Source organism: Gadus morhua, chromosome 16, assembly GCF_902167405.1.
Source record: "Gadus morhua chromosome 16, gadMor3.0, whole genome shotgun sequence".
Taxonomy (NCBI): domain Eukaryota; kingdom Metazoa; phylum Chordata; class Actinopteri; order Gadiformes; family Gadidae; genus Gadus; species Gadus morhua.
Window position 1 is genome coordinate 6,303,697 of NC_044063.1, and position 26,555 is coordinate 6,330,251.

The 26,555-nt window shown below is 46.3% G+C and overlaps 1 protein-coding gene across 6 annotated transcripts in view; it reads right to left on the reverse strand.

The window, feature by feature from the left end:
- The window catches only part of arhgap42b (Rho GTPase activating protein 42b), a 68,908-nt gene that overhangs the window by 1,655 nt on the left and 40,698 nt on the right, over positions 1–26,555 (reverse strand). For 2 of the 6 annotated variants that reach the window (XM_030380403.1, XM_030380402.1), the window contains exons 5-25: positions 20,669–20,770; positions 19,589–19,699; positions 17,805–17,909; positions 15,388–15,517; positions 14,787–14,887; positions 14,548–14,657; positions 14,058–14,168; positions 13,516–13,572; positions 11,720–11,798; positions 10,897–10,936; positions 10,386–10,448; positions 9,429–9,503; positions 8,590–8,674; positions 8,262–8,320; positions 7,530–7,635; positions 6,659–6,818; positions 6,275–6,425; positions 4,500–4,919; positions 4,168–4,327; positions 1,733–1,795; positions 1,550–1,629 (exon numbers count right to left, since the gene is read on the reverse strand). In XM_030380403.1, the coding sequence (XP_030236263.1) occupies positions 1,550–1,629; positions 1,733–1,795; positions 4,168–4,327; positions 4,500–4,919; positions 6,275–6,425; positions 6,659–6,818; positions 7,530–7,635; positions 8,262–8,320; positions 8,590–8,674; positions 9,429–9,503; positions 10,386–10,448; positions 10,897–10,936; positions 11,720–11,798; positions 13,516–13,572; positions 14,058–14,168; positions 14,548–14,657; positions 14,787–14,887; positions 15,388–15,517; positions 17,805–17,909; positions 19,589–19,699; positions 20,669–20,770 (2,368 nt within the window). The remainder of the gene's footprint in view (positions 1–1,549; positions 1,630–1,732; positions 1,796–4,167; positions 4,328–4,499; positions 4,920–6,274; positions 6,426–6,658; positions 6,819–7,529; positions 7,636–8,261; positions 8,321–8,589; positions 8,675–9,428; positions 9,504–10,385; positions 10,449–10,896; positions 10,937–11,719; positions 11,799–13,515; positions 13,573–14,057; positions 14,169–14,547; positions 14,658–14,786; positions 14,888–15,387; positions 15,518–17,804; positions 17,910–19,588; positions 19,700–20,668; positions 20,771–26,555) is intronic. The other 4 variants (XM_030380404.1, XM_030380405.1, XM_030380407.1 and 1 more) reach the window with 4 other exon arrangements.

Genomic DNA, 26,555 nt, shown 5'->3' on the forward strand with positions numbered 1-26,555 from the left:
AGCGCATCTTAAGTACCCAGGTACCCAGTGTTGCAAGAAACCACATGCATAAACCTCAACTTCCCTGCCCTGAACTAATAGAGGCAGTGGCGTAGGCCCACTATTGGCAGGTAATAATACACTCACTCCAGACATGATGAACAGCGAGGGATCTGAGGTCAGGTTGTTCTCTTTAAACGACCCCCTAAGTCAGCTGAGTCATTCGACTGACGTCAAAGACGCTGCTGCTCACTAGATCCATAGTACTTACAAGAAGACACGACCATATAAGACGAATCAAAGTAATAACAATAGACTGACGCACAAACAATCGATAGAGGCAAAAAAAATGGCCTTTGAAACAATTAGACAACGTAATTATTTATACGGTAGGGTGCATGGCAGCGTGAATGAGGAGGTGAGGGCAAAGAGCAGGGCCAAACGGAGTAATAAATGCGTGTGTGTGTGTGCCAAAGCTAATACTGGGAGGATGTTGATGTTAGCTGGGGCACGCTGCCAGCTACGCTACGCTAACAGAGAGCATGCTCAAAGCCATTACCGGGTTAGAGTGACCTGACACGCCCTGCGAGACCGCCGAGACATTTCTTAAAAAATTCAGGTAATTAAAAGGAGCAGAACAGGAGAAGGACAAAATGTGTGGGCCATTTGGATGTGTGTAATAGTGGTTGTATAGGGCTGTCGTCACTGCCCGTGAAGAGCACAATGCCAGGGAACGACCCAATTTCCTGGTTCCTTGGGGGTTTATGCTCTTTGTTCGATTTTTTATTGTACAGGAGAATCGTACATGTTGGCATTCCCTCTGCTAGGGGAGACGGTCTGGATCAGGGATGGGCAACTGGCGGCCCGCGGGCCGCATGCGGCCCGCATCCTCACTCAGTGCGGCCCGCATCCTCACTCAGTCAGGCCCGCACATAAAAAAAAAAAAAAAAAAAAAAAGAATAATAATAATTGATCGAGTTACAGAAAACTCGGTCAAGAAAAATGAGAAGAATTCATAGAATTCGAAGGCAAACCCATGCGTCTAGTTTGCTTAGAAGCGATATCAGTCATTAAAGATATCCACTTAAGTCGCCACTACAACTACTACAACTGCTTGTTGGGTTTGAGTTCATTGAGTTGTTGCACTTAATGTTGGGCCACTGTTCTTCAGTTTTTTGACTTCATTGAATGATGATGTATGTGAGCCCTTTGCACTGATAAAAATACTGACCATTCATGTGGCTGTTTCAGCATGGAAAACATGAAATGAATGTATGTTGGTTCAATTAACATACCGTACATAGGTTATGATTCTGGATGATTTTTTAGGTAGTGGCCATCCCCAAAATGCACCAGAATACAGGAAATCATATCTACCAAATTCAAAATTGTGTAGCTTCTCTCAGCTCCCGTTTAGTTGAAGTGTGCAGTCATGTGGCCCTCCGATGGTTATGATGAAAAATGTGGCCCTCTTTATCATGAAAGTTGCCCATCCCTGGTCTGGATGAAGGTTGTATCAGCGGAATCGGTTTGACTGCTTGACTGTTATCGGTTTGGGGTTCGAACTTACCGTTTGTGAACATCGCTCCCTGCGGGAAGCTCAGCTCATGGCTGTGCTCGGCTTCGCAGGAATACAGCGCTTTAGCGTCCCTGATAGATAGATAATAAATACAATAATTTACACCATAAATAAATGATCAGCTCGTGAAACAATTCAACCGCTTAGTTATAACTAAAATGTTGGCTAGCTTACCTTCCGACTGGTTGCGACTGCGATGATGGGGCACTTTCAAATAGCATTGCTCGTGAAGCCACCCTGAAGGGAAGAAAACACATTCGGTCTTCTTACTTGGTTGTCAAACAAAAACGTACATATGAAACAACATTCCCACAGAAAATTGTAGAGAACCATGAGAGAAACTTATCAAACCATTGACTGTTTAGAATTTCTAAAAAATAGCATAAACAGGGGAAACGCCAGCTGAAGTTTGTTATTATTTTCATTATTTGTAGCACAGCGAAAGCATAGCGAAATATTGGACAACCATGCATGAACATTGCAAACCACAGGTGCGTTTGGATGATCTAATGCTAGCTTAACTAGCTTAATCTCCAAATACATTTTTAGTACTCTCATATACACTTAGGGCAGAAATAGATGGGAATAATTAAAGTGTCCATCGGCTTAGAGCTTGGTTTGATGCAAGCCCAAACCAGTTATGGTGAGGGGGATGTGGACCACAACAATGAATTTAAGAGTCTAACGTTGGTCGGTAGTCCAAATAAGTTATTGACCAAAATCTCTGCAATTCTATGCTAGCCTCTAAACGGTCACACATATTTTCATTGAAATCAAACAAGAATTTTGAGTCTCTGGTGGAGCAAGTGGGATGGTCGCACATCCCACTTCAACATCCTCCCTGTATTAGCTTTGGCACACAAACACGCATTTATTACTCCCAGTATGGCCCTGCTCCTTGCCCTTACCTCCTCATTCACGCAGCCATGCTCCCTACCGTATAAATAATTATGTTGTCTAGTTGTTTCAAAGGCCATTTTTTTTGTGCCTCTATCGATTGTTTGTGCGTCAGTCTATTGTTATTACTTTAATTTATCTTATATGGTCGTGTTTCCTTTTTAGTACTATGGATCTAGTGAGAAGCAGCGTCTTCGACGTCAGTTGAATGACTCAGCTGTCTGTCTGCTCCAGATGTGTCTGTGTGTGCTCCAGACCTGGCTGTCTGCTCCAGATGTGTCTGTCGGCTTTAGACCTGTCTGTGTGCTCCAAACCTGTCTGTGTGCTCCAGATGTGTTTGTGTGCTCCAGGCCAGTATGTCTGCTGCAGACCTGTCCGTGTGCTCCCAGCCTGTCTGTCTGCTCCAGATATGTGTGCGTGTGTGTGTGTGTGTGTCTGCTCCAGGCCTGTCTGTCTGCTGCAGACCTGTCTGTGCTCCAAACCTGTCCGTCTACTCCAGATTTGTTTGTGTGCTCCAGGCCCGTCTGTGTGCTCCAGACCTGTCTGTGTGACTCAGAACTGTCTGTCGGCCTCAAGTGTGTCTTTCAGCTCCAGAGCTGTCTAGTGGCCGGCGTCCTGAGAGAGCTGCTGGGTCAAGTCAACCTGAAGCGGCTTACAGGAGACATAAATCGGAGGCTGCCGCCATCTGCTCTTAACACCCTCCCTCTTCTTCTCCCTCTCCGTCGGTCTCTCTCTCTCTTCATTTCTACATCTCTCCCTCTCACTGTTTCCCTCTAACTCCCTTCATTTCCTCATATCTCAATCTCTCCATCCCTTTATCTTTGTTTCTATATGTCTCACTCTCTCTGTCACTTTCTATCACTCCCTTTATCTCTGTATCTGCTTTTCTAATTTTTTTGTTTCTCTGTCTCTTCCTTTCTCACGCTATATCTCTCCCTTTCTTTTATCTCGGTGACTCTTTGTTTATCTTGCCATACCGCCGACTTTCTTCCTTTATCTCCCTCTCTCTTTATCTCTCCCTTTATCTTTGTTTAACTCTGTGTGTCTCCCTCTTATTTTCCCTCTCCCGTAGTACTGCAACTAGCAGAGAGAGAGAGAGAGAGAGAGAGAGAGAGAGAGAGAGAGAGAGAGAGAGAGAGAGAGAGAGAGAGAGAGAGAGAGAGAGAGAGAGAGAGAGAGAGAGAGAGAGAGAGAGAAAATAGGTGGGGAGTGAGAGGGGATTATATAGTGTGAAGCAATGGATAACACAGGAGAAGGACACAACAAGGAAATAAACAGATTAAGACCGGAAAGAGAAAGGGCCTTGAGGGACAGAACAGAGAAGATAGAATAAAGATATACTAAGAGCCACAAAAACAGGGCTGAGAGGGCAGAGATATGCCTACAAAACCTCCAATTATTTAGCCTATGTGACTGAACCCTGTACGTTCACGCACAATGTGGATATAGGCAGCTGACAGCTGTTACACTCACCTCACCCTAATATAAACATGCTTTTAGAAATCACAGCTAGGCTTATAAAAATATCACGGTCCACCATTGTATGTCATATACTGTATCAGACCTTTAGCATAGCTTGTATTAGCATAGCAGCATCAGCATAACCATAATAAGCAGAGCCTGTGTTGGTATAGTGTTCATTAAGATAGCTTTAATTAGCATAGCCTGCATTAGCAAAGCTAGGATTAGCCTAGCGTTTATTGGTGTATTACACTGATCCGGGGCGCTGGTAGCCGTTGGTGACGGTTCCGTCCGCCTTCCGGCGGATCACGGATTGTTTTGGCGGGAGGTCCGGGTCGTTCGCGGGTTGGGAGCTCTCTCTGGGCTCCGGCCCCGAGAGGTTCTGGGTTGATCCAGAACAGCTTCTCCGGCCTGGATAGGACATTTCAAACAATACAAGTTATAGAGAAGACAGCTACATTCCCCACACTCTCTAAACACTTAGCTAGTTGTTAGCTAGAATTAACACCAAAAAAATTGATTACAGGATTACAGAATTATCTAGTGAATAAATCAATGACAATCAGCCGGAAGAGACTCTCACCTTCAGAAATCAGCAGCGATCTGAGGGATGAGGCTGGTAGTAAGACTGGCTGGGAGGGAACCACCTGGGGGCTGCTGTGAGGGGCCTTCACGGGGCCCTTGGGGGTCGACCTGTTGGTCCCCCCTCCATCAACGCTCCCGGGGAGGGATGCCATGCTGAGGGTGTCGTCGGACTCCCCGTCTGTCGGGACCGCGCTGAACTCGGGACCGCTGAACCAGGCACTGCTCCGACGCTCTTCGTTGGACCCCCCCGGTGAGGAGGGACGACGGGGGACCACCACGGGGCCACGCTCCGCCAGCAGGTTGGGCGAAGCGGTCTTAGAGAAGTGGTTCTGCTCAGAGGAGTGTGAGGACAGGGACTCCATGCTGCCCATTGGTGTGCTACCGGGACTGCTGCTAAGGGTGTCGCCTATACAGGGACCAGAGAACGGTAGACCAGAAGCACATTAAAACCTGGTTTACAGGGACCAGAGAACGGTAGACGAGAAGAACATTAAAACCTGGTTTACAGGGACCAGAGAACGGTAGACCAGAAGCACATTAAAACCTGGTTTACAGGGACCAGAGAACGGTAGACGAGAAGAACATTAAAACCTGGTTTACAGGGACCAGAGAACGGTAGACCAGAAGAACATTAAGACCTGGTTTACAGGGACCAGAGAACGGTAGACCAGAAGAACATTAACACCTGGTTTACAGGGACCAGAGAATGTGGTTTACAGGGACCAGTGAACGGTAGACCAGAAGAACATTAAAACCGGGTTTACAGGGACCAGCAGAACATTAAAACCTGGTTTACAGGGACCAGAGAACGGTAGACCAAAATAACATTAAAACCTGGTTTACAGGGACCAGGAGACCAGAAGAACATTAAAACCTGGTTTACAGGGACCAGGAGACCAGAAGAACATTAAAACCTGGTTTACAGGGACCAGGAGACCAGAAGAACATTAAAACCTGGTTTACAGGGACCAGAGAACGGTAGACAAGAAGAACATTAAAACCTGGTTTACAGGGACCAGAGAACGGTAGACCAGAAGAACATTAAAACCTGATTTACAGGGACCAAAGAACGGTAGACCAGAAGAACATTAAAACCTGGATTACAGGGACCAGAGAACAGTAGACGAGAAGAACATTAAAACCTGGATTACAGGGACCAGGAGACCAGAAGCACATTAAAATCTGATTTACAGGGACCAGAGAACAGTAAAATCTGGTTTACAATCGGGACATTCTTCAGTAGCTTCCCCTGGGGATGGCATGACATGAGCTATGCTAGCACCCTAGGTAAGAATATACAAAGTTTTGTAAACAGCTCAAGCAGTGTGCACCCAAAATAACTTCCAACTGCCAATTTATCTCAGAGTCAATCGATCATTAACCAAGGCTGACAAAAGAAGGTAGGGCTAACAGACTCTCTCTCACTGCACAGCTCACAAACAATAATAAATCTATGCTCCATATTTTACACAAACATGTACTTTTGAATTGGGCTAAATGGGGTTTTATTGCAAGGTTTTAAAGCTACGGTAGGCCATTTTCGTCAAGGCAAATTTGTTGGAATTATCTTCACATCCTGAAAGCAATCAATAAATCAAATGCTCTGACAAAAAGAAAAGCCCAGGGACTGCAGATATGAATACGCTACAACGCTAACTTTGCTTATAGCTAAAATCGACTGACTTACAACCAATTGACCAACTAGCCTTACTAGCCTTTCCCAAACTGCGGGGCTGGGTGTGACACTCTGGCACTGGCGGCGCTGGTACTCACTGTCCACGTCGGCCAGGCAGAGGGTGGGGGTGTAGAGGCTGCGAGGCTTCCGGGGGAGGGTGGAGAGGCCGATGGCCCGGTTCCTGCGGGACTCGGGACGGCTCTGCGGCGTGGGCAGGGGCACGTTGGGGTCTGGCTCCTGGTGGAACACCTGGAGGAACCACCGGCGGATTGGCAAAAAAATGTACTAGCAAAAAACGACCTTTTAAAAAAAGTTTATGCATATATATTTATAGTGTCCAATATAAAGAAAACTTTCTTTATCAAATTTTTTTTCAGATATATTTTTTAGATAACACTAATAAAGACACACTATACCTATACATATATCATAATATTGATATAAATAATATAATATATGAGGTATGAACTAAGGCTGCTTACCTTGTCAAAGTTCTCGATCAGTATCTCCATCACAATGTTCTGGAACTTGATGTTCATCATGGCCGCCACCGTCTCCTCCTGTGACCTCATCAGCGTGGGACCGAAGATCACGCCCAGGTTGGACACCGTCATCAGGTTGAACTTGCTCTGGGTGGAGACCCTATAGCAAACACCACCACATGGACTGAGCTGGAGTCGCACCATGAACCATAACGGCCACTATCTTACAACAACAACAGCAACAATAAAGACAATAACTGGACAGTGTATTGAGTTGCTAGATAATCACAAATTCACTGTAAATAAAAAGAAATGTAACAGCTACAGCTACAGTAGATATAACACATCAAAGTCTTACAAAATCTAAATTCAACAACAGATTGTAGAGGTTGTTAGTGTGTCTCTTTAGCCCCTCCAGCTGTGAACTTTCTGGATCAGAAGGGACCCCTCTCCTGATCCATCTAGGGTTGTGTCTCCTCTGGGGTGGGGGAGTGTTTCCTCTGGGTGACGGGCTTGTGTTACTGTGACTAAGGGCTCTACAAAAACAAAAGGGACGTTTTACAGCTCCTCCCGTTGCTATGCCAACCACTGCTGGTATATATATATAAAAAAAAAGTAGAAGCCACAGAAGACCTCAGTAGAAGAAAGAAAATAAGATAGAATAGATGGAAGAGAACACCAATGTACTTCCCTTTAGAATAATAAAGGGGAGATTAATCGATTAATTAAAAAAAAAGAGGTTATATTACGTAAAGTAATATAAGTAGGATTATCTGAACAGGGGGGTGGATGGGGCTTTGAAGCTATCGAACGAGTGACCTCCAAACTGAATTAGCTCCGCGGAGGTTGTGGGAGACGGGACGGGACGTACGTGACGAGGTGTTGGATCAGCAGCTCCAGCATCTCCTTGTTCCTGTCAGGGAGCTTGTGGACCAGGGCGTGGACAGCACACACTCTGTAGTTCTGATCGTCCGACTCTGGGGGGGGGGGGGGGGGGGGGGGGAGGAGGAGAAAGCCTCGTTAACATCATCATTCAACTATTGGACGGGGCGGCGGAGTGCCAGGGGTTTCTCACTACAAACTGAAAAAGTTAGCGGGATCGACCCCTGATGACTTTAGACTAGCTGTCGGCATGGTTTAGCAAGAAACCGCTTGCTCGATACGCCAAGACTCCAAACGAGGACAACCCTCAATGAGGCTTACCACTCAAAATACATTTTTTACCAGGGCTTACCATTTACAAGGCTAGCCCACTAATGAGGCAAACCCCTAACGAGGCTAACCCCTAACAAGGCTAACCCACTAACTGGGCTAACCCACTAACGAGGCTAACCCACTAACTAGGCTAACCCACTAACGAGGCTAACCCACTAACGAGGCTAGCCCACTAATGAGGCAAACCCCTAACAAGGCTAACCCCTAACAAGGCTAACCCCTAACAAGGCTAACCCACTAACTAGGCTAACCCACTAACAAGGCTAACCCACTAACGAGGCTAACCCACTAACAAGGCTAGCCCACTAATGAGGCTAACCCATAATGAGGCTAACCCACTAGTCCTTAACGAGGCTTACCATTAACAAGGCTAGGATGAGGTACTTACTGACAGCCAGAATGAAGTCCTTGTGCAGCTTGAATGTCATTAGGGGCTCAGACAGACACCTGGTGGGGGAGAGAGGAAAACACTTGAATAATTTCTCTCTAAGAGAACATGTGCATGTGAGATTGAGAAAGATGGTGAGAGAGAGAGAGAGAGAGAGAGAGAGAGAGAGAGAGAGAGAGAGAGAGAGAGAGAGAGAGAGAGAGAGAGAGAGAGAGACTTCAGAGAGCTACCTAGCCCACTCAGCAGGTGGGCTTCAACGAATCAATGAAGCCAGGCGCGGCTGGCGTAAAGAGGTATTAATGTAGCCTCCGGCTGCGGCCACTCTGACCTGAGGTAGTTCTTCAGGCCACTCGTGATGGTTTTGTTGTCCCAGGCCTCAGCATCCAGATCCATATCCACCGCCGCTTTGGTTGCTGTTGGAAACACTTTGATCAACCAATGACGTCCTTCACCTTGCTTCCAACACACCCCACGACCCAAAACATCTAAAACATGTATGGAAGATGCGTTTAACGATATATGAGATTAAAATTCTGATTTTTTGTATTGAATTATGCAGGAAATATTCAAAATGCCTGAAACAATGTTATAAATGTAAAATAACAACTTTTTTTCGACAAAGGAGAATTACGATGTGATTACACAAAACTACCACTACCACCTCCAACACAGCCCACGACCCAAAACACCTAAAACATGTACAAAAGATGCGTTGAACGATTTATGAGATAAATAAATATAAATGTAAAATAACAACTATTTTTCGACAGAGCAGAATTATGATGCGATTACACAAAACTACCACTAGATGGACACCTTTTACCATTCAGCAGTTTCACCTTAGTAGTACACACAGTTACGTTGAAGCATTTGGTGTGAACGCAGAAAACCCGGAATGAATATCCTTACTACATTATGTACTCAAACCAGATGCCGCTTTATTCATTATAATAGTACTTATATAAATATATGCCATTTGGTCAACTGCATTTTGTTGACCATGAGTAGGATGGTGCTCCCAACCCTGGCAGATGAGCTACACAGACATGGTGATGTCCTTTAGAGTTACACAGGACCATCATGTCCTCGGCAGTCCCCACCACTTGTGGTGGGCAGTCCCCACCACTTGTGGTGTCACCATCATCCCCTGAGACGAGTGATACTTACAGAAGGCCGTGCTCATCAGTTTCTGCACCTTGGAGTTGACCCCGCCGATCCGGTACAGACCCAGAGTGTTGATCCCTGTAGGGCAATGACAACACATGCACGCACGCACACACACACACACACACACACACACACACACACACACACACACACACACACACACACACACACACACACACACACACACACACACACACACACACACACACACACACAAGGGGTCAGTAATCATCCATCCTAGTTGCATACAGTCTCAGTTTCATATATATATATATAGACATGGAGAGCTATAATAAAGATATTGATATAAAAAAGATATGTGTATTTATGGTAGTGAACGTGTGGGCTTTTAACTGTATTTTTCATGTCCGTCTAATAATTCGACAAGTGTGTTTTTTTAACCATACTTTTAACTCGGTATTCAATGGTTTTGGGAGTATAGTCCACTCTATAGGGAAGTATGGCAGCATTAAATATGTAAGCTACCATACTATATTCTTCCGTAGGAGAATATCTTGATTATATAACCAGGTCTGATCGTTCAGTGTTGGAGTGGCAGATGGCTTTGTCAATAGGTATAGATGTGATCAATCGAGCATAAACATCATAATATTATGTTCCAACAGAATATATTACGTAACATTCTGGGTGGGTTTTTATTGGCTTCACTTCATTGGATGTGTGCATCATTTTCTGATTCAGAGATTGCTTTCTGAATCCCTGGGGAAATCGTTGTCATTACCATGCCTCTGCTCAAGATAATAAGAGATAGAGAAAGAGGATAGAATACATGGAAGCAAAGAAATATATAAAATGCAGAAACTGTAATCCAATGAATAAATGGAAATTGATGAAAAATGTGAAGGTGTATAAAAGTGAGCAGGCGGAAAGGTTAAAAAAGGCTACGTTTCCGTGTGAAGTCAGTGTTCGGTAAAACAGAGACTGTGCCGTGCCCACCTCGGTTCTCCACCAGGTCGATGCATTTCCTCACAAAGTTGAAGCCAGCCTCGTTGAGGAACGCTGAAAACCCCAGATTAAAGCGTGACTGACAAATCGATCGCTGCTGTGTGCTAACCTGACAGCCAGGAAGGAATACAGAGGCTGCTGCCACCCGTGAACAGGGACCTTATAGTTTCATGTACTGTGTGTGTTCTATATATGTACTTGTGTTCTATATATGTAAATATTTTATATGTTTACACGTATGTATATACACATGTATGTATACAAATATCTACAGTACATATATAGACATCTATATCTATATATATCTATGTCTGCATGTATGTATCAATATACATATATTTATATAGAGTGTTAAACATCTCTAGCATGTTGTATATCTATATGTTATGTTTCTATAAGGCTGCGTGTCTTTGAGAAGACTGAATTTCTGCTGATAAATAAATAAATATGAATTTGAATATAATTTGTTCAACTTCTATTCTGCACATGCACACACACTTACTTTCCTCCTTCTTGCTCAGTATTGCAGGCAGGTTATAGATCTGGGAAGTGTAGAGAATAATAAAGCGTAAATAATGACCAACATCGACAGGTGAAGTACACAGAAGCACCGGAAGCACATAATAGCAGATCAGGGCTTTCTCGGCCACTGTAGCAGATAGTTGTTATATAAACTGTGGATGAATTAATTCACGAGGCAGACAGACATACAGACAGACCAAACCAGGTGTGCTTCTGGCAGATCTCTCTTGAGTACTAAACAATGCTTTCTAAGATAATCTGTAGGGTGGGGGGGAGGGGGATAGAGAGAGAGAGACACACACAGAGAAAACTGCTATGGCATTGCAAATGTGTATTTAACATGCCAATAAAGCGTTTTTGGATTGAATTGAATTCAGTGAGAGAGTGACAGTAAGAAGGAGCGAGTGACAGCGAGAGAGAGAGAGACCAATGTAAACAGAGCATGAGAGAGCGTGAGAGAGAGAGAGACCAATGTACACAGAGCATGAGAGAGTGTGACAGAGAGAGAGAGAGAGAGAGAGAGAGAGAGAGACAGAGAGACAGAGAGACAGAGAGACAGAGAGAGAGAGAGAGAGAGAGAGAGAGAGAGAGAGAGAGAGAGACAGAGACAGAGACAGAGACAGAGACAGAGACAGAGACAGAGAGAGAGAGACAGAGACAGAGAGAGAGAGACAGAGACAGAGAGAGAGAGAGAGAGAGCGAGTGAGAGACTGAGCGAGTGAGAGACTGAGCGAGTCTGACAGAGACAAAGAAAGAGAGAGAGAGAAAAAAGGCCGAGAGCGAGAGGTCAGAGGTCAGCTCACCGGCTCCTTGCCGTCCATGGCTTCCAGCCAGAGACGACGGTTGGTCTCGGACAGAGCCTGTAGCGTCACCACGCCGTGCCTGGGGGCAGCACAACAGACACCTTACACACAGCTCGCCACACACACACACACACACACACACACACACACATCTTACACACAAATCTTACATCTACTCATCACATACACTATACTTCTCAATCAAACCGCTTACATTCACACAAACCCCTTACACAAACACAAACACACACACACACACACACACACACACACACCTCACCTATACCCCCATCACACATGCACTCTCCTTACAGCCTCCTCACTGAAGACCAGATTCTACTTCTGCGTTGAATATCCCCAGCGTAGCCCAGAGTGGTCGTCGCCATGGGTTACGGGAACCTATAAAACCACCATTAGGGCGACGGATGGCCCTTCATTAACGTTTCAGTTCATTTATGACGGACCAGGTGGAGAGGTTCCTTTGATTTGATCATCTCCACTTAATTAAGACCAGCAGATGTCACCGAATGAGTGACTTTTGGGGACCTTTTTTGGTGTGATGGCGATGATGTCAGAATGATGAAAACGCGAAATGCCAGTTGCCGGCCACAGTGGAGGCATTAGAAGTCTATTCAACACAGGAGTACAGTTTGGCCTTCACACACAGCCCCACCGACCAGGTATCAATCACGGCAAGGGATGGGTGATTAAAGTATCAGGTGCACGTGTTTCATTACATCACCACACTGTGACCCCGCCCACTACCACCACCGGCCACACCCCCACCATCAACAACCAAATTAAACATCCTAAGACATTCAACTGATTAAGTCATGAACAGTTTTCCGTTCTTCTCATTCAGCACACACTTTCATCCGAAGCAACTTGTGCCGGTGAACTTCTTTATAGAGATTCCCTGTAACCACGACGACCTGAGACTACCACCTCGCTCTGTGTCTCTTACTTTATCGTCCCCCCCTCAGTCACCTCCCGTTACAAACAGTGAGACGCCGTCACCCCGGCGTGCATCTGACACAAACAACAAACAGCCTCCTGTCATCGTCTCGTCGCAGCATCGCACACCACAACATCAGGTGTCTGGTCTGCTTCCGACTGATTGACACCAGTCACTGCACGCCGCGCCTCATCTCCTACGGTTTCTCCTCGGGTAGCATCGCTCGCATAATCAGCATCAGACCCCCCCCCCCCACACACACACACACACACACACACTGGGGGGGAGGGGGGCGTTACAGCTAGCATCGTCGCATGGAGAGAGTAAACAACTCATCCAAAGTCTGTCATCACCTCATGTACCCTCCCATCCCATTCTAAACGGCGTCTGGAGGAATCTCACTGTGACCGTTTCCCCCCGGTGGGAAACAATCAGGCAGAAATTAAAAATGAATGTTCCCTGAAGGCCTGGAAGGTCTGCTGATTTTTTTTCCCCCCCTCTTCCAATCAGCAACAGAAAGATTAACAATTTATTATTCATTTGATTCTCGGAATAACTATAATAACGAATAATCATGGCATCATTCTGGTTAATTTCACGAATCAATAGCAAATCGCGGGGGGAGACCCTTCAGCCGTGGCTGGTGATTGTGTGGCAGGTGATTCTGAGCAGTGATTGGAGTTGCTGCTGTGGTGGCGGAGGAGGAGGGCAGATTGGTCGACGCAGAGTTTTAGCGATTGGCTACTTCGGGGTTTACTAGCAGCAGCAGACATGCAGCAGCGCATGCACCTGCTGGGGGGGGGGGGGGGGGGTTTCGGGAAGCACTGGTCAGCTCACGTACCGGACTTTACCGAATAACAGTAGGGGTCTTAAAAGAGTTCCTCGACAGAGGGCCTGACTGCATCGACACAGACACAGGAGAGAGAACATGAACAGGGTTCAGGCAGGCGATGGATACCCTCTACCGTCACAGGAAGCAGGAAGTACATACAGTGGATGGGAGGGGGGGGGGGGGGAGGGGGGGGAGGGGGGGGAGGGGGGGAGGCAGAGGAAGGCATGCAAGGAGGAACAGAACAGAGAACATTGGGATAGGAAATTTATACTAACAGAACAGTAGACTAATTTGTAATAACAGCTCATTAAATACTGGTATTCTTATCCGATTAGTTCGCCGTGACTTATGCAAATTATATTTTCGCTTACGTTATTGCTGCTTATGATCAAAACCAAAGAACAAAACAGACTGGAGATGAAGATCTCCGTCTCTTATGTCTTAGAGTAAACTTGTAAGGCAAAGTGAGTTTAGGGAGTTGGTTGTTGTAACATTTCGGAGAAGAAGGAAAAGGGAATAGATCAGAAAGATTTGACAGTTGGAACAAACACTTTAATTTCCTGCGTCGGACAAGGATCCTATTTGCAGTGCTATTCCAGCGCAGCCTTAATTTATCCTGGGGAGGAAGGTTACAGTGGGTCCCTGCGGATAGATCACCCTCCCTAGACAGGGATATTATAGAGCAGAACAGCTATCGTCAATTGGGGAATAGCCATTCCAAACTGTATGAGAAGAATATTTTTTTCAATTCACATGAGATATGAGAAGTACAACATCAATATAAATAGTGAATCTACAACGCAAACTACTTTAAAAAGTTAATTTGTTTTGTAAAACACCAAGTTCAATAAAGTCATAAGTCAAGGAACATGCAACTTAAATAGTTAGGCAACACTCTAAGGTAAGGAGGAACACCGTAAGGAACGTGTTATGTGGTTAACAAGTTCCATAACGTGCAAGGGAACATGTTAGGGACATGTTAGGGAACATGTTAAGGAGCATGGTTAGGGAACACCTGGAAGATTGAGTACAGCCACACACCTCTCCACCACCTCAACGTCGAAGCAGAAGCGCTTGTCGATGGAGTCCGTCTTCCTGCGGATGCAAGACTTAAGCTTGAACATCTCCGCCGGGCTCAGAACGAGACCGTTCTGGAACATAGGAACACAACTATCATCAAAACGAACAAATGTATTCAGACGCAAGCTTAACATCCAGATAATATAAAAACAAACACTTCTACTAGGTAGCTACAACTCTGACTGTCTGTCTGTGACTACCTGTTTGCCGGCTGACTTGTGCTCAGTGCTGCTCATGGTAAAGGTCTTACTGCCCTTCTCGAAGGTGCAGTAGTGACGGGTCCAGGTGCAACCCAGAGGACCTGCACCACAACAACAGGGAAAATACACAATCATCGTCAATAACAACAACGTTGATAAACAACAACAACGGTGAAAAACAAAATGAACAGTGAAACACCCAAAAACAATAAACTACAATGGTGAAAGAAATAATTAACCACCAGTAAAAGACAAAAACAATTCTCAACATGGGTGGAATACAGCAACCCACAACAAACCTCATGAAGGGGAAAAACAACAACATTAACAGTCAACAACAACCCACACAAGGCCTTGTATCTATCGGATATTCAAAAGTGACCAAAGCCGATGTTATTCAAGTAAATGAGTGAGTACACGGTATTTCATTATTATTGAGCTATTTCATTTTTGCGATTTATTTACGTGTTTCCGTCTCCTCGTTTATACTGTCAGATACTTTGGGCCGTTGAACAGAGCTGTGTTCCGGTCACCTGGAGGAAATGTCAATAAAGTTAGGAGAGAAAGTTTGATCGGGAGGGGCCACGCTGGAGGGACTCACGTTTCTCCTGGACATAGAGGAAGCCCTCCATCGTCCACTGGCCCGGGGGTTTGTAGTCCTGGTCTGCCGACCTCATCCTCTTCATCAGCTTCTCCACCTCCTGCTTGGTGCTCACAAAGTTGTTCCGCGCCTGAACAACGACAGGTAATCCCACCGGAACGTTAACCGAAATGTCCTCGGGATTATCCCGTAATCCAGAGTGTCCAGTGGTGTCGTGGGGGGGGGGGGGGGTCCACCTGGATGACGTGTCTGTATCTCCCTGCCCTTTGCCACGGAGAGCTGTCAGTCCGTTTCAAATGACGATTCCCTCGCTTGCCGCCTCTCATGTCTCCTTCTCTCCTCTCATGTCTCCTCATCTCCTCTCATGTCTCCTCCTCTTATGTCTCCTCCTCTCCTCTCATGTCTCCTCATCTCCTCTCACGTCTCCTCCTCTTATGTCTCCTCTTCTCCTCTCATGTCTCCTCATCTGCTCGTGTCTCCTCATCTCCCCTCATGTCTCATCATCTCCTCTCTTCTCATGTCTTCTCATCTCCTCTCTTCTCATGTCCCCTCATCTCCTCTCATGTCTCCTCATCTCCTCTCATGTCTCCTCAACTCCTCTCACATCTCCTCAACTCTTCTCATGCCTCCTCAACTCCTCTCATGTCTTCTCAATTCCTCTCATGTCTCCTCAACTCCTCTCATATCTCCTCACCTCTTCTCATGTCTCCTCTCCTCACTCTTCATTTGACTTCATCTCTCTCCTCTCCCATCTCGGATGTGCCGAGCGACGCATCATGCAAAGGAATGTGTTTCTGAGAGGACTGCTCCCCGGTCTGGCTCGTGATAGTCAAACAGGCCTTCATAATTTCCCCGACCTCTTGATATACAGTCGGTAGGCGCAGACGCCTCACCTCTGAAGGAATGCGTCGTACGTAATAAAACAGGCGGCTGACAGCTCAGAGTGTGCACCGCCCTGCGATGCCTCCTGCTTTCAAGAGTTTACGACATCTTAACAGACGGGAGTTAACCGGGACTCATCAATTAAGGCTCAACGTTGAAGGTAGGACGTAAAAAACCTGTTCCGGTCGATGCTACAATCTGGGTGACGGGGGGCGATGGGGAGGGGCCGGGGTTTATGAAGAGATTAGTGATAAAGGTCATGTGACACAGTGTGTGTGTGTGTGTGTGTGTGTGTGTGTGTGTGTGTGTGTGTGTGTGTGTGTGTGTGTGTGTGTGTGTGTGTGTGTGTGTGTGTGTGTGTGTGTGTCTAGGTGTGTGGATGAAGATGGATCATCAAGTCAAATGTTAATGAAATTTAGATTTCCTGACGCATCAAATCATGTTTTCATCATTCAACAGACAGGGTAGAATCACAATGTCAAGGATTCATAACCAATTCATATTTATTAGATGCATGTGTATATTGATTATATATATATATATTTATAATATATTGATGATATATATATATATATACATATATATTTTATAAAAGCTGTTCACTCGTAAATACTAAAAGATGATGGAATACGAGGACATTGCGTCATTGATCTACAGTATAAAACAGGCTGCGTACTACCGGACCGCCTTTCTTTTATGAAAGATGTGTGACCCAAAAACCCTGAGGAGGTGCTCTGTGGACACAACACCGACATGTCAAGCCAACACGTCTGAGAAACGGGCGCGGCCGCACTCTACCTCTGCCGTCACAGCAAGTACCCGTTTTATCAGAAGATACCATTAAACATCCCCGTGGTCTCCACATGAAATCCTACACTCTGGAACTATCGATTTCCAGTAGGAGGCGGCAGAATATCAGTCAATCACCCGCAGATCGCCTGCCGCTGAAGCTACGCTACGCCTAGCCGCACCTGAAACGATAAGCCCCCCCCCTCCCCATCTGATTATGTGGGCTGTCCGTCCGGCGTGTGTGACTTATGGGTGTGTGACTTGTGTGTGACTTGTGTGTGTGTGTGTGACGTGTGTGTATATATGTGTGTGTGTGACATGTGTGTGTGTATGCGTAAATATGTGACGTGTGTGTATATGTATACGTGTGTGCATATGTATATGTGTGTGTGTATATGAACTGTATGTGTGCGTGATTATGTGTGTTTGTGACTTGTGTGTCGTGTATGTATGTATGTATGTATGTATTGTATGTATGTATGCATGCATGTATGCATGTATGTATGTATGTGTATGTGTGTGTGTGTGTGTGTATGTGTGTGAAAGAGTGAAAGAGTGAGCGAGTAAAAGCACGAGTTAGAGTAGCGAGTAACGAATAACAGTGTGGGTGCACACATTCATCGTGTGTGATTGTGTGAGACTGTGTACGTATGCGTATGTGTTCAACTCATCCCCAGAGGCCAAGGAGGAGAGGAGCCAAGACGCGTGTGTGTGTGGGTATGCATGTGTGTGTGGGGTCTCCTTACATTCTGCAGGTTAAACTGCAGCTGCTGCTTGTAGGGCTCCAGCTCGTGAGCCAGCTCGTATCCCTCGTGGTAGAAGGTGAAGAGACCCTGGAGGAACGCCAGGAGCTGGGGGAGGAGAGGAGAGGGGGGGAGGAGGGGAGGGGAGGAGGGGAGGGGAGGGGAGGGGAGGAGAGGAGAGGGGGGGAGGAGGGGAGGGGAGGGGAGGGGAGGAGAGGAGGGGAGGAGAGGAGTGGAGGGGAGGAGGGGAGAGGGGAGAGGATCAGAGGAGGTGAAGAGGAGAGGAGAGGAGAGGAGAGGAGAGGAGAGGAGAGGAGAGGAGGAGGAGAGGAGGGAATGTTCGTAAAATGACGAGGTGAGAGAATAAAAGAAGATCGGAGATGAGAGGGGAGAGGAGATGGGAGAGGTGAGTGGAGTTGAGAGGAGAGGAGTTTGGAGAGGAGAGAGGAAATGCGAGAAGATGAAATGAGAGAGGGGATAAGAGTTAGGTCCTTTACCACGAAACGGCCACTGTGTATTTAATGTCTGGACTGGAGAGAATGACACTGCCCACCCTTGAAGACAATGATCCTGTGATTGCCAGTGGAAGTCTGTGAAGGGTCTTCACAGGACATTGTAATGTCCGTCTAATGGACAGCTCATTAAACCGTTCATATCTCTTATATAAACTATGATAACACCATGCTACTCTGCTGGAACAAATCACGTGTAGCTGCATTTGTAGGACACAAGATTGCACACAACAATCGAATCCCCACAAGTAATACGTTGTGGCGTTGGGCGGACAGAAAGGGATTCTATATCACCTGCTGTCTAAACGGCGGCGGCATAGTTGACGGCAGTGTATAATCGGTTGGGGTATGTATTGAGTGTAAGGCTTGGGAAATGAAGCTCCCGCATGGATAAAAACCAGCAAAGAGAAGGCGCTGGGTGAGAAGAAGCTCTTTTCCACCCACAGTGGAACACTGACAGAACAAACGTTGATGTGATACGGTAGGCAGGGGAGGGCCGTTGTGGGGGTATTGGGGGTGGTGGTGGTGGTGGTGGTGGAGTATCAGCAGCAGAATCACAGCCCAGATTCATCACAGAGCCAGGAAGAGCCGTGTCATATTCAACGGCCTGCTCTGCAGCTGGGAGATTTACATTTGTGGCCCGGGCTGAGGCTGAGCTGCCAGGGGAGGTAAACAGATGGGAAGGAGGGGGGGGGGGGGGGGTTCAGGAGAGCTTGTTAGCTCCCAGCTCACGTCCGCTCCCCATTTAATACCTGGAGAACCGCACGATTTATGCTAACTTCTCCGCTAAGTATTTCAGCCGTGGCTGCAATCTTTTCCCGGCAACGGACAAGGAGAGAGTGCCAACGCAGGCCCTCTCGGTTAAAATTGTTTTTTATGTTGTTTTATGTGATGGGGGGGGGGGGGGGGGGGGGGGAAACTGTTTTTAATCTTATTTTATCCGTGAGCCTGGCCTAAAGGGATCGGGCCGGATAATGTTTCATTCCGAGCAACGATAATGCCGGCGCACAAGGGACAGACTTCCATGATTGTACATTTCTGTACCTTAATTTGGCAGACGCTTAAACAGAGTTTCCTTAACAAGCTAATTTACTCTGAAGCGTGTTTAAAATTACCCCCGCCGTAGACTCGCCTATAAACGTAGAAAATGAGCTCCTGGAATGTCCATCAGCCTGTGTAGTTAGGGTGTTTCGCGTGAAAACACACCATTTACGGATAACTTAGGAGACAACTGAAATAACGTCAAAATAACACCGTCAGGCAATTGTCGTTTACCGGCTCCACAAACTCAAATTTCTTCTTCTCTTGGACTTCTTGTATCTTGAAGACGTATTCGAGCGAGGCATCGTAAAACAGCTGCCTCTCCTTATCGATCTGGGAGTCGGCCTTTGGGGGGGGGGGGGGGGGGGGGGGAGAAGAATGGGGGAGATGGGGGAGAAGGGGGGAGAGAGACACACACAGAGGTCGCACTCAAAGACAGAACATTAAAACATCCCAGACCTACCTCACTGTGGAGCGGAGGACACTCTTTTTGCTAGAAAAGGCGGCAATGAAATGATCAGGGCTTTCTTGTTCCAGAAGTGCTCACTGAATTCGTGAACAATCAAGGTTTATTCAATAGCACACAATAGGAACAGGGGTTCTTATCTACACCTTGGATGTCACTGTAGTAGAATCTTAATCATCCTGCGTTTAATAATACAGGCCTCTTCTATAGTCTATGTTAATGAAGACTCCCGCACACGACGTAATGAGATAACGTAATTGATGAAGCAGACACACACAAACAGATGTTACATAATAGAAAAAACATATGCAACACACCACGTAATAGAACAACCCCCACACACACACACACACACACACAGACGCACATGCACAACTTGCAACACAAAAGAGAAACACATACAGCATAATAGAAAACACACATCTCCCTACAGATGTTTGTGTGTACGTGGGTATCATACGTCTTGTGTATTCATTCACCATGTCACCCCTAGCCGTTTCTTAACGACCCTTATCTGTATTCACTGTAAAGCACTTGGGCACGTCAGCATACAGTGGTGTCGTCTAAATGACTGAATGCAGTAATAATAACAGTAAGTAAAGGCTCTTGAGCTGCTATAAGATCTGCTCCTAGAAGCGTCTGCCTCTAGTACCCTGATCAACACACCCAAGGCGTTTGCCAGCCTCCACTTATTTTGATTTGAGGCTGGTTGTTCAGGATCGAAGTGCTCTTCATCGAAATTGTGAAAGGGTAAAATGAATAAAAAAATAACAACACGCACTAAAAACGTCCTTATGCGTCATTTTTATGATCATGTGGAGATGAGGTTCAAGCAGAGTTAACCGCACCTCTTGGAGAAAGGAGTCTTTCTTTTTGGACGACAGGCTGAGGTGTCTTTCCAGCGTTGAGTAGTACTTTTCTGTTTCCTTGTCAAACTTCTTCTTCCCCTCCTGAAAAGGTCAACAAGACACGGGGGAGAGGGGATAAGAAGGAAAAAAAGAAAAAAGGAAAGGACCGGTTATTATTACGGCGCGTTCCTCCTCATCACGTTAATCCTAAACCCGCCACTAGGGGGCGGTCAAACTGCATTTGCTTCTGCTGCGTTTCCCTTCAGAAAAAAAACAACAACACTAACTTCTCAAATACATTACAGCAGGTCAGGACAAAGCCAGCACGGTCGATGGGAACGATGCATTACGGACAGACTTTCAGATCTATGGACCCCCACCTCCACCCACACCACCACCTCCACCGCCCACTCTCTCCAGCTCCTCCCCCTCCACCCTCCCCCTCCTCCCCCTCCACCCTCCCCCTCCACCCCAGTCAGAGTGAGCCATCGGCAGGGGGGGGGGGGGACAGAACCACCTGAGTCATGGTGCGGTGTGACGTTAAGGATGCAATGACTCTGGAATCAAACCGCTCTCGCCGGAGATGTCAGCGACGGGAGATAAATAAGAGAGTGGCGAGGGCGCCGGGACGCCCCGGCTTGGGGGGGGGGGCGGCGGGGGGGCACTCTGAGCAGAGAGGGGAGGGGGGAGAGGACATTCTCACGGTCAGGGAGAGGCAGACGGTGGCAGCCTGAGGGTTCTACGGAGATGGAACCGGGACCCTTTCAGAACGTGGACCCTCGGGTCATCAAGGCAATGTTTGTATTGTGAGTGAGTGAGTGAGTGAGTGAGTGAGTGAGTGAGTGAGTGAGTGAGTGAGTGAGTGAGTGAGTGAGTGAGTGAGTGAGTGAGTTGGTGTGTGTGGGGCATAGGTTATTTTAGATGGGGGGGTGGGTAAGAAGTTTGTTTGTAGGTGTGCGTGTGCGTATATAGGTGTGTGTGTGTGTGTGTGTGTGTGTATATAGGTGTGTGTGTGTGTGTGTGTATATAGGTGTGTGTGTGTGTGTGTGTGTGTGTGTGTGTGTGTAGGTGTCTGTCGGTGTAGGTGTCTGTAGGAGTCTGTAGGTGTGTGTGTGTTTTTCCATACGGCGTCTGAGCATGTCCTTTGCATGTCTAGACTAACCCCACCCCCCTAGTAAACAACATTCTCACTACACAGTACAAACACACACAATAGAGGAAGCAGAGACCAGTAAATAAGCTGGTAAATAATTGTGTGTCTGTGTGTGTGTGTGTGTGTGTGTGTGTGTGTGTGTGTGTGTGTGTGTGTGTGTGTGTGTGTGTGTGTGTGTGTGTGTGTGTGTGTGTGTGTGTGTGTGTGTGTGTGTTTCTCTAGTGGGGGTCTTCATGAGGAGGAAATAGTTGGTCTGTTTGTTTTCATTCCCATGGCCCTCAGATAGAACTCTGTGGAATCTCCCCAGACACTGAAAGCACCAAGACCAATCCCAGGGGTGTGATTAGCCAAGGCTTCTGATGCTTAAGGTTTCTGGTTGGTCCAGGGTTCTAATTGGGCCAGAGGTTGAATTGGAGAAGGGTGCGGAGAACTTGTCTTGGGTTCTGAGTAGTCCAGGCCCTACGCATAGCAAGTCCTCACAAAGACAATTGCATTGCAAAGCACAACCCCTCAAAGCACAACTGTTACCGACTCAACCCCTCCCTTTACTCCCCTCTCCCCGTTTCCCTCTCTTACCCTCTTCCTCCCTCCACCTCACCGCTTGGCCTAGCCTTCTCCCCAGGGCCGGGGGGGGTGAAGGTAATCAATTAGGTGTCACGCCCGTTCTCGCGAGAGATAAAATGGGACGAGGGTAGTTGGAAATGGTGAATAAATACGTCATCATGTTGACAGAATACAAATTTCCCATAAGGATGAAATAGTTCTGTTGATATCTGACAAAATAAAGTTGAACACAGCGATCGTCTGCCATCGAGCTGACACGAGGACGCACAATCTGGCAAATGGGGAACACACAAACACACACGCACACACATAGACCTACCTGACAAGAACTGGACCCACAACTCACACTCGCATACTCATGAACACACAAACACACACATGCAGGCAGGCTCACAAAACACAAACAAAAGAGAGACACACACACCTCACACACACCCTTTTGCACACTGGGGACCAGATCAAATTAAAAGCTTTATATGAAGCCGGTGGGCTCTCTCTGGGCGGGCGAGATGTGATGTTACAATACGGCTTCCAGAAGTGAGAAACTGCTCTCTCGCACAACAAAGATGTGTGTGTCTGTGTGTGTGTGTGTGTGTGTGTGTGTGTGTGTGTGTGTGTGTGTCTGTGTGTGTGTGTGTCTGTGTCTGTGTGTGTGTGTGTGTGTGTGTGTGTGTGTGTGTGTGTGTGTGTGTCTGTGTCTGTGTCTGTGTGTGTGTGTGTGTGTGTGTGTGCCCGACATGTCCACTCTGATTGGCTTCACTGGATGTCTGATGGGTTTGTTTTGATCCAGAGTTAACCGTTTCCAAGGCGATGACACACAACCACACCCACAAAGCTTGAGATTCCCCGACAGGCGGCCAGATTCTTGACTCTGTTGCGGTGTGTGTGTGAGCGTGTGTGCATGTGCGTGTGCGTGTGCGTATGCATGCGTCAGTGTATGCGCGCGTGCGTGCGTACCTATAAACAGTATGTGTTTGCAAACTCTTATAACCACAATCCAGCAATCCTGTGCTCATTCACCTGCTTTGATCTGAAACGTTCAAATCAAGTTGAATCAACTCAATCGTCAAAATGTTGAGGACATAAAAGCACATTTTGCCAGTTCATTATTATTGTTCCCATGCCACAAAGAATGTGTCAATCCAGCCGGCAAAATTGTTATGTTAATTTCAATCTATTTGACTGTGGTGCAAGTCAAGCGTTCTGCTCCCCCTCTTGCCCCATTGAACGGACGAGAAGAGGTTGACAGCGATTGAGGATTGTGGTGATCGAGGTTTCTTTTGGGTGGGGGGGAGGGAGGGGGGGGAGAGAGAGAGAGAGAGAGAGAGAGAGAGAGAGAGAGAGAGAGAGAGAGAGAGAGAGAGAGAGAGAGAGAGAGAGAGAGAGAGAGAGAGAGAGAGAGAGAGAGAGAGAGAGAGAGAGAGAGAGAGAGAGAGGTTAAAGAAGTAAGCGAGAGGGCAAGGAAATGTTAATGTTCCATGCCAATAAAGTTATTTGGAATTTGGAGAGAGAGCGAGAGAGAGAGTCAGATGTAGAGTGGCAGATGGTGTCACTCTCCCTCTCCATCCGTTGACAGGAAGTGAAGGAGAGCGAGACTGCGTGGGGACATGTAATATTCTGATGTCGGACACACACGGCCACGTACACACTGCCACACACACACACACCACCACCACCACCACCCTGCTTCAACACAGGCCTTAATGAGCATCGCGGTTATCACATCAGAGCATCCCAGTGCAATGGAAACAGCTATCGCAATTTTATGTCTAGATATATAGACATACATGGATTGCGCATGGAGGGGTTGGTGTGTGTGTGTGTGTGTGTGTGTGTGTGTGTGTGTGTGTGTGTGTGTGTGTGTGTGTGTGTGTGCGTGGGTGTGTTTTCGTGTCTCTACAGCTTCAGCAAGGAAGATTCAATAATATTCTTTAGTTCTCCATTATCGTCTTATTAACACAACATGAATCTATTTCCAATTGTGATACAGTTTCCAGAAACACAGCCACTATAATCAAACTGAATTATGACGCAACACTGGGTCCTGAGAACAACATAATTGACATTATCAGCCTGATTCGTTCACATGGAACAGATCAAAAGAAAGAATATTGCTATCATTCTGTATTTGTAAACTGTAGCACTATGCCAATAGACGTGTTTTTTAACCAGCCCATACTCTTAAGAACTAGTGACTAAATTGCTATCACACACCTAATATCGTAAATGCATTCTTTTTATTCTTTTAAACTTGTCCGGATATTACTCATGTGTCAGTATAATTTTGTTTGTTATGCTTGTTTATTTCATTGTGGCACTATTAGCAATTTGTATGTCCATTAAGGGATCACAGCGATTATATTCTGTGTTTTTTTTTACAAATTAGAGTTTACTTCCATTTATCAATTCTGTTGTGAAAACTATTATCTGGTGATGGAAACTTGGACTCACTTCAAATTGGAAGTTGGCCCTACAATGATCGTATACTTAAAATGTACGACCTCACTAGCCAAAACTAGTTGTCACTAAGTGCCCTCGGTGCCAAGCCAATCTCAGCACCACCACAGGCAGGTTACTAAACGTCTCGATCTCCATTGTCCAAAAGCTCGTTAAGGTGACACTAATTAGGGCCAGGGTCCACAGTGGCGATTACAAACCAAGAGCTTGATTATTCCGACATCGCACACGCACACGCACACACACACATACACACACACACACACACACACGCTGGCGTTTGTCTTTCCACAGAGAGCGACAGTTTGAACACAAACCGACAAACAAGACTGAAATCCTGCAGCTGAAATATGAAGCCTGTTGATTCTGCGACTTGCTGGTTTGTCTCTTTCATCAAACCTTTCAATCAAATGACTCATCCGCTGTGGAGATGGAGCTGACCGGGAAGGTTGAAAAAAATACGCAGAATAATCATGTACCTTGAGCTAGATATCACAATGTACGTGAAGACATATAATATGTGTACATTTAGATATACATATGGCTTGTACTTTCAGATGTTGTGTGTGCACTGAAATAAATGATAGGCCTACGACGAATTGCCGTTGCAACTCTTTTTATAATTAATTGTACGTTTATCAGGTTCTCAATAGATGATAAAACCGCCTTATACCTCCCAAGATATAGCCCCGCCCCAGGAAGTTGACCACCAATCAATCAGTCTCACTGACACAACTTAACATAGAACCTGGTAGAATATTTACACTGTAACAGCGACATGCCATGGACCATTACAATATTCCAACAATATTCCTGCACACTGCATGGCTGCCTCTTTCCCAGCCCCTGCCATTAAGAATCTAACACGGGTGTATATGGTGGGAAATGAAATGAAAAGCAACATCGAGGAAATATCAAACTATAACCCCGGATGGCTGCCCGGTTTGAAGTATTCCACTGTGCTGGGTTTCGATGCCGCTGCGAACAACAGCACCACACTAAAGCTAACCTTTAAAGACGGTGTGGATTACTCTCCATGTGGTAGCTGACACTGAGTTAAGGCATCATACGTGAGAGAGAGAGAGAGAGAGAGAGAGAGAGAGAGAGAGAGAGAGAGAGAGAGAGAGAGAGAGAGAGAGAGAGAGAGAGAGAGAGAGAGAGAGAGAGAGAGAGAGAGAGAGAGAGAGAGAGAGAGAATGAGAGAGAGAGAGAATGAGAGATGCAGAAAAAGAGAGAAACAAATGAGGAAGAGAGACAGACAGCAGGAGAGCTGGAAAGCGCGAGACGCCAAATCTCCATGACATCAATTCACACTTTTCATTTTCTTTACACCAGAGTTACAGAAAACCAAGCCAGCAGGGCTACAGTTTTGCTCCTAACAGAGATTCTATAGGCATTAGTATTGAGATCAAGTCGAAACTTGAATTTATGATGGGCAACTTGGATGTGGAAGGAAGACATTGAATCAAAACTCAATGGTCCGCGTAGAACAGCACCGGACCATTGGTCCGTTGCCCAGTGCTCATGTGTATCTGTTCCTTGAGGTCTGCAGCGGTGGCTGGAGTTTGAACAGTAACCATGCATTGTTTACATGGTTGATGGTTTATATTCCAGCCCAGAGAACTTTGCTCGTTTTTAATGTTTCGGTTCCACCGTAATCATCTCGCTCACTGTTGAATTGTCATGTCCTGTTTACTTTGAACGGGACGATAA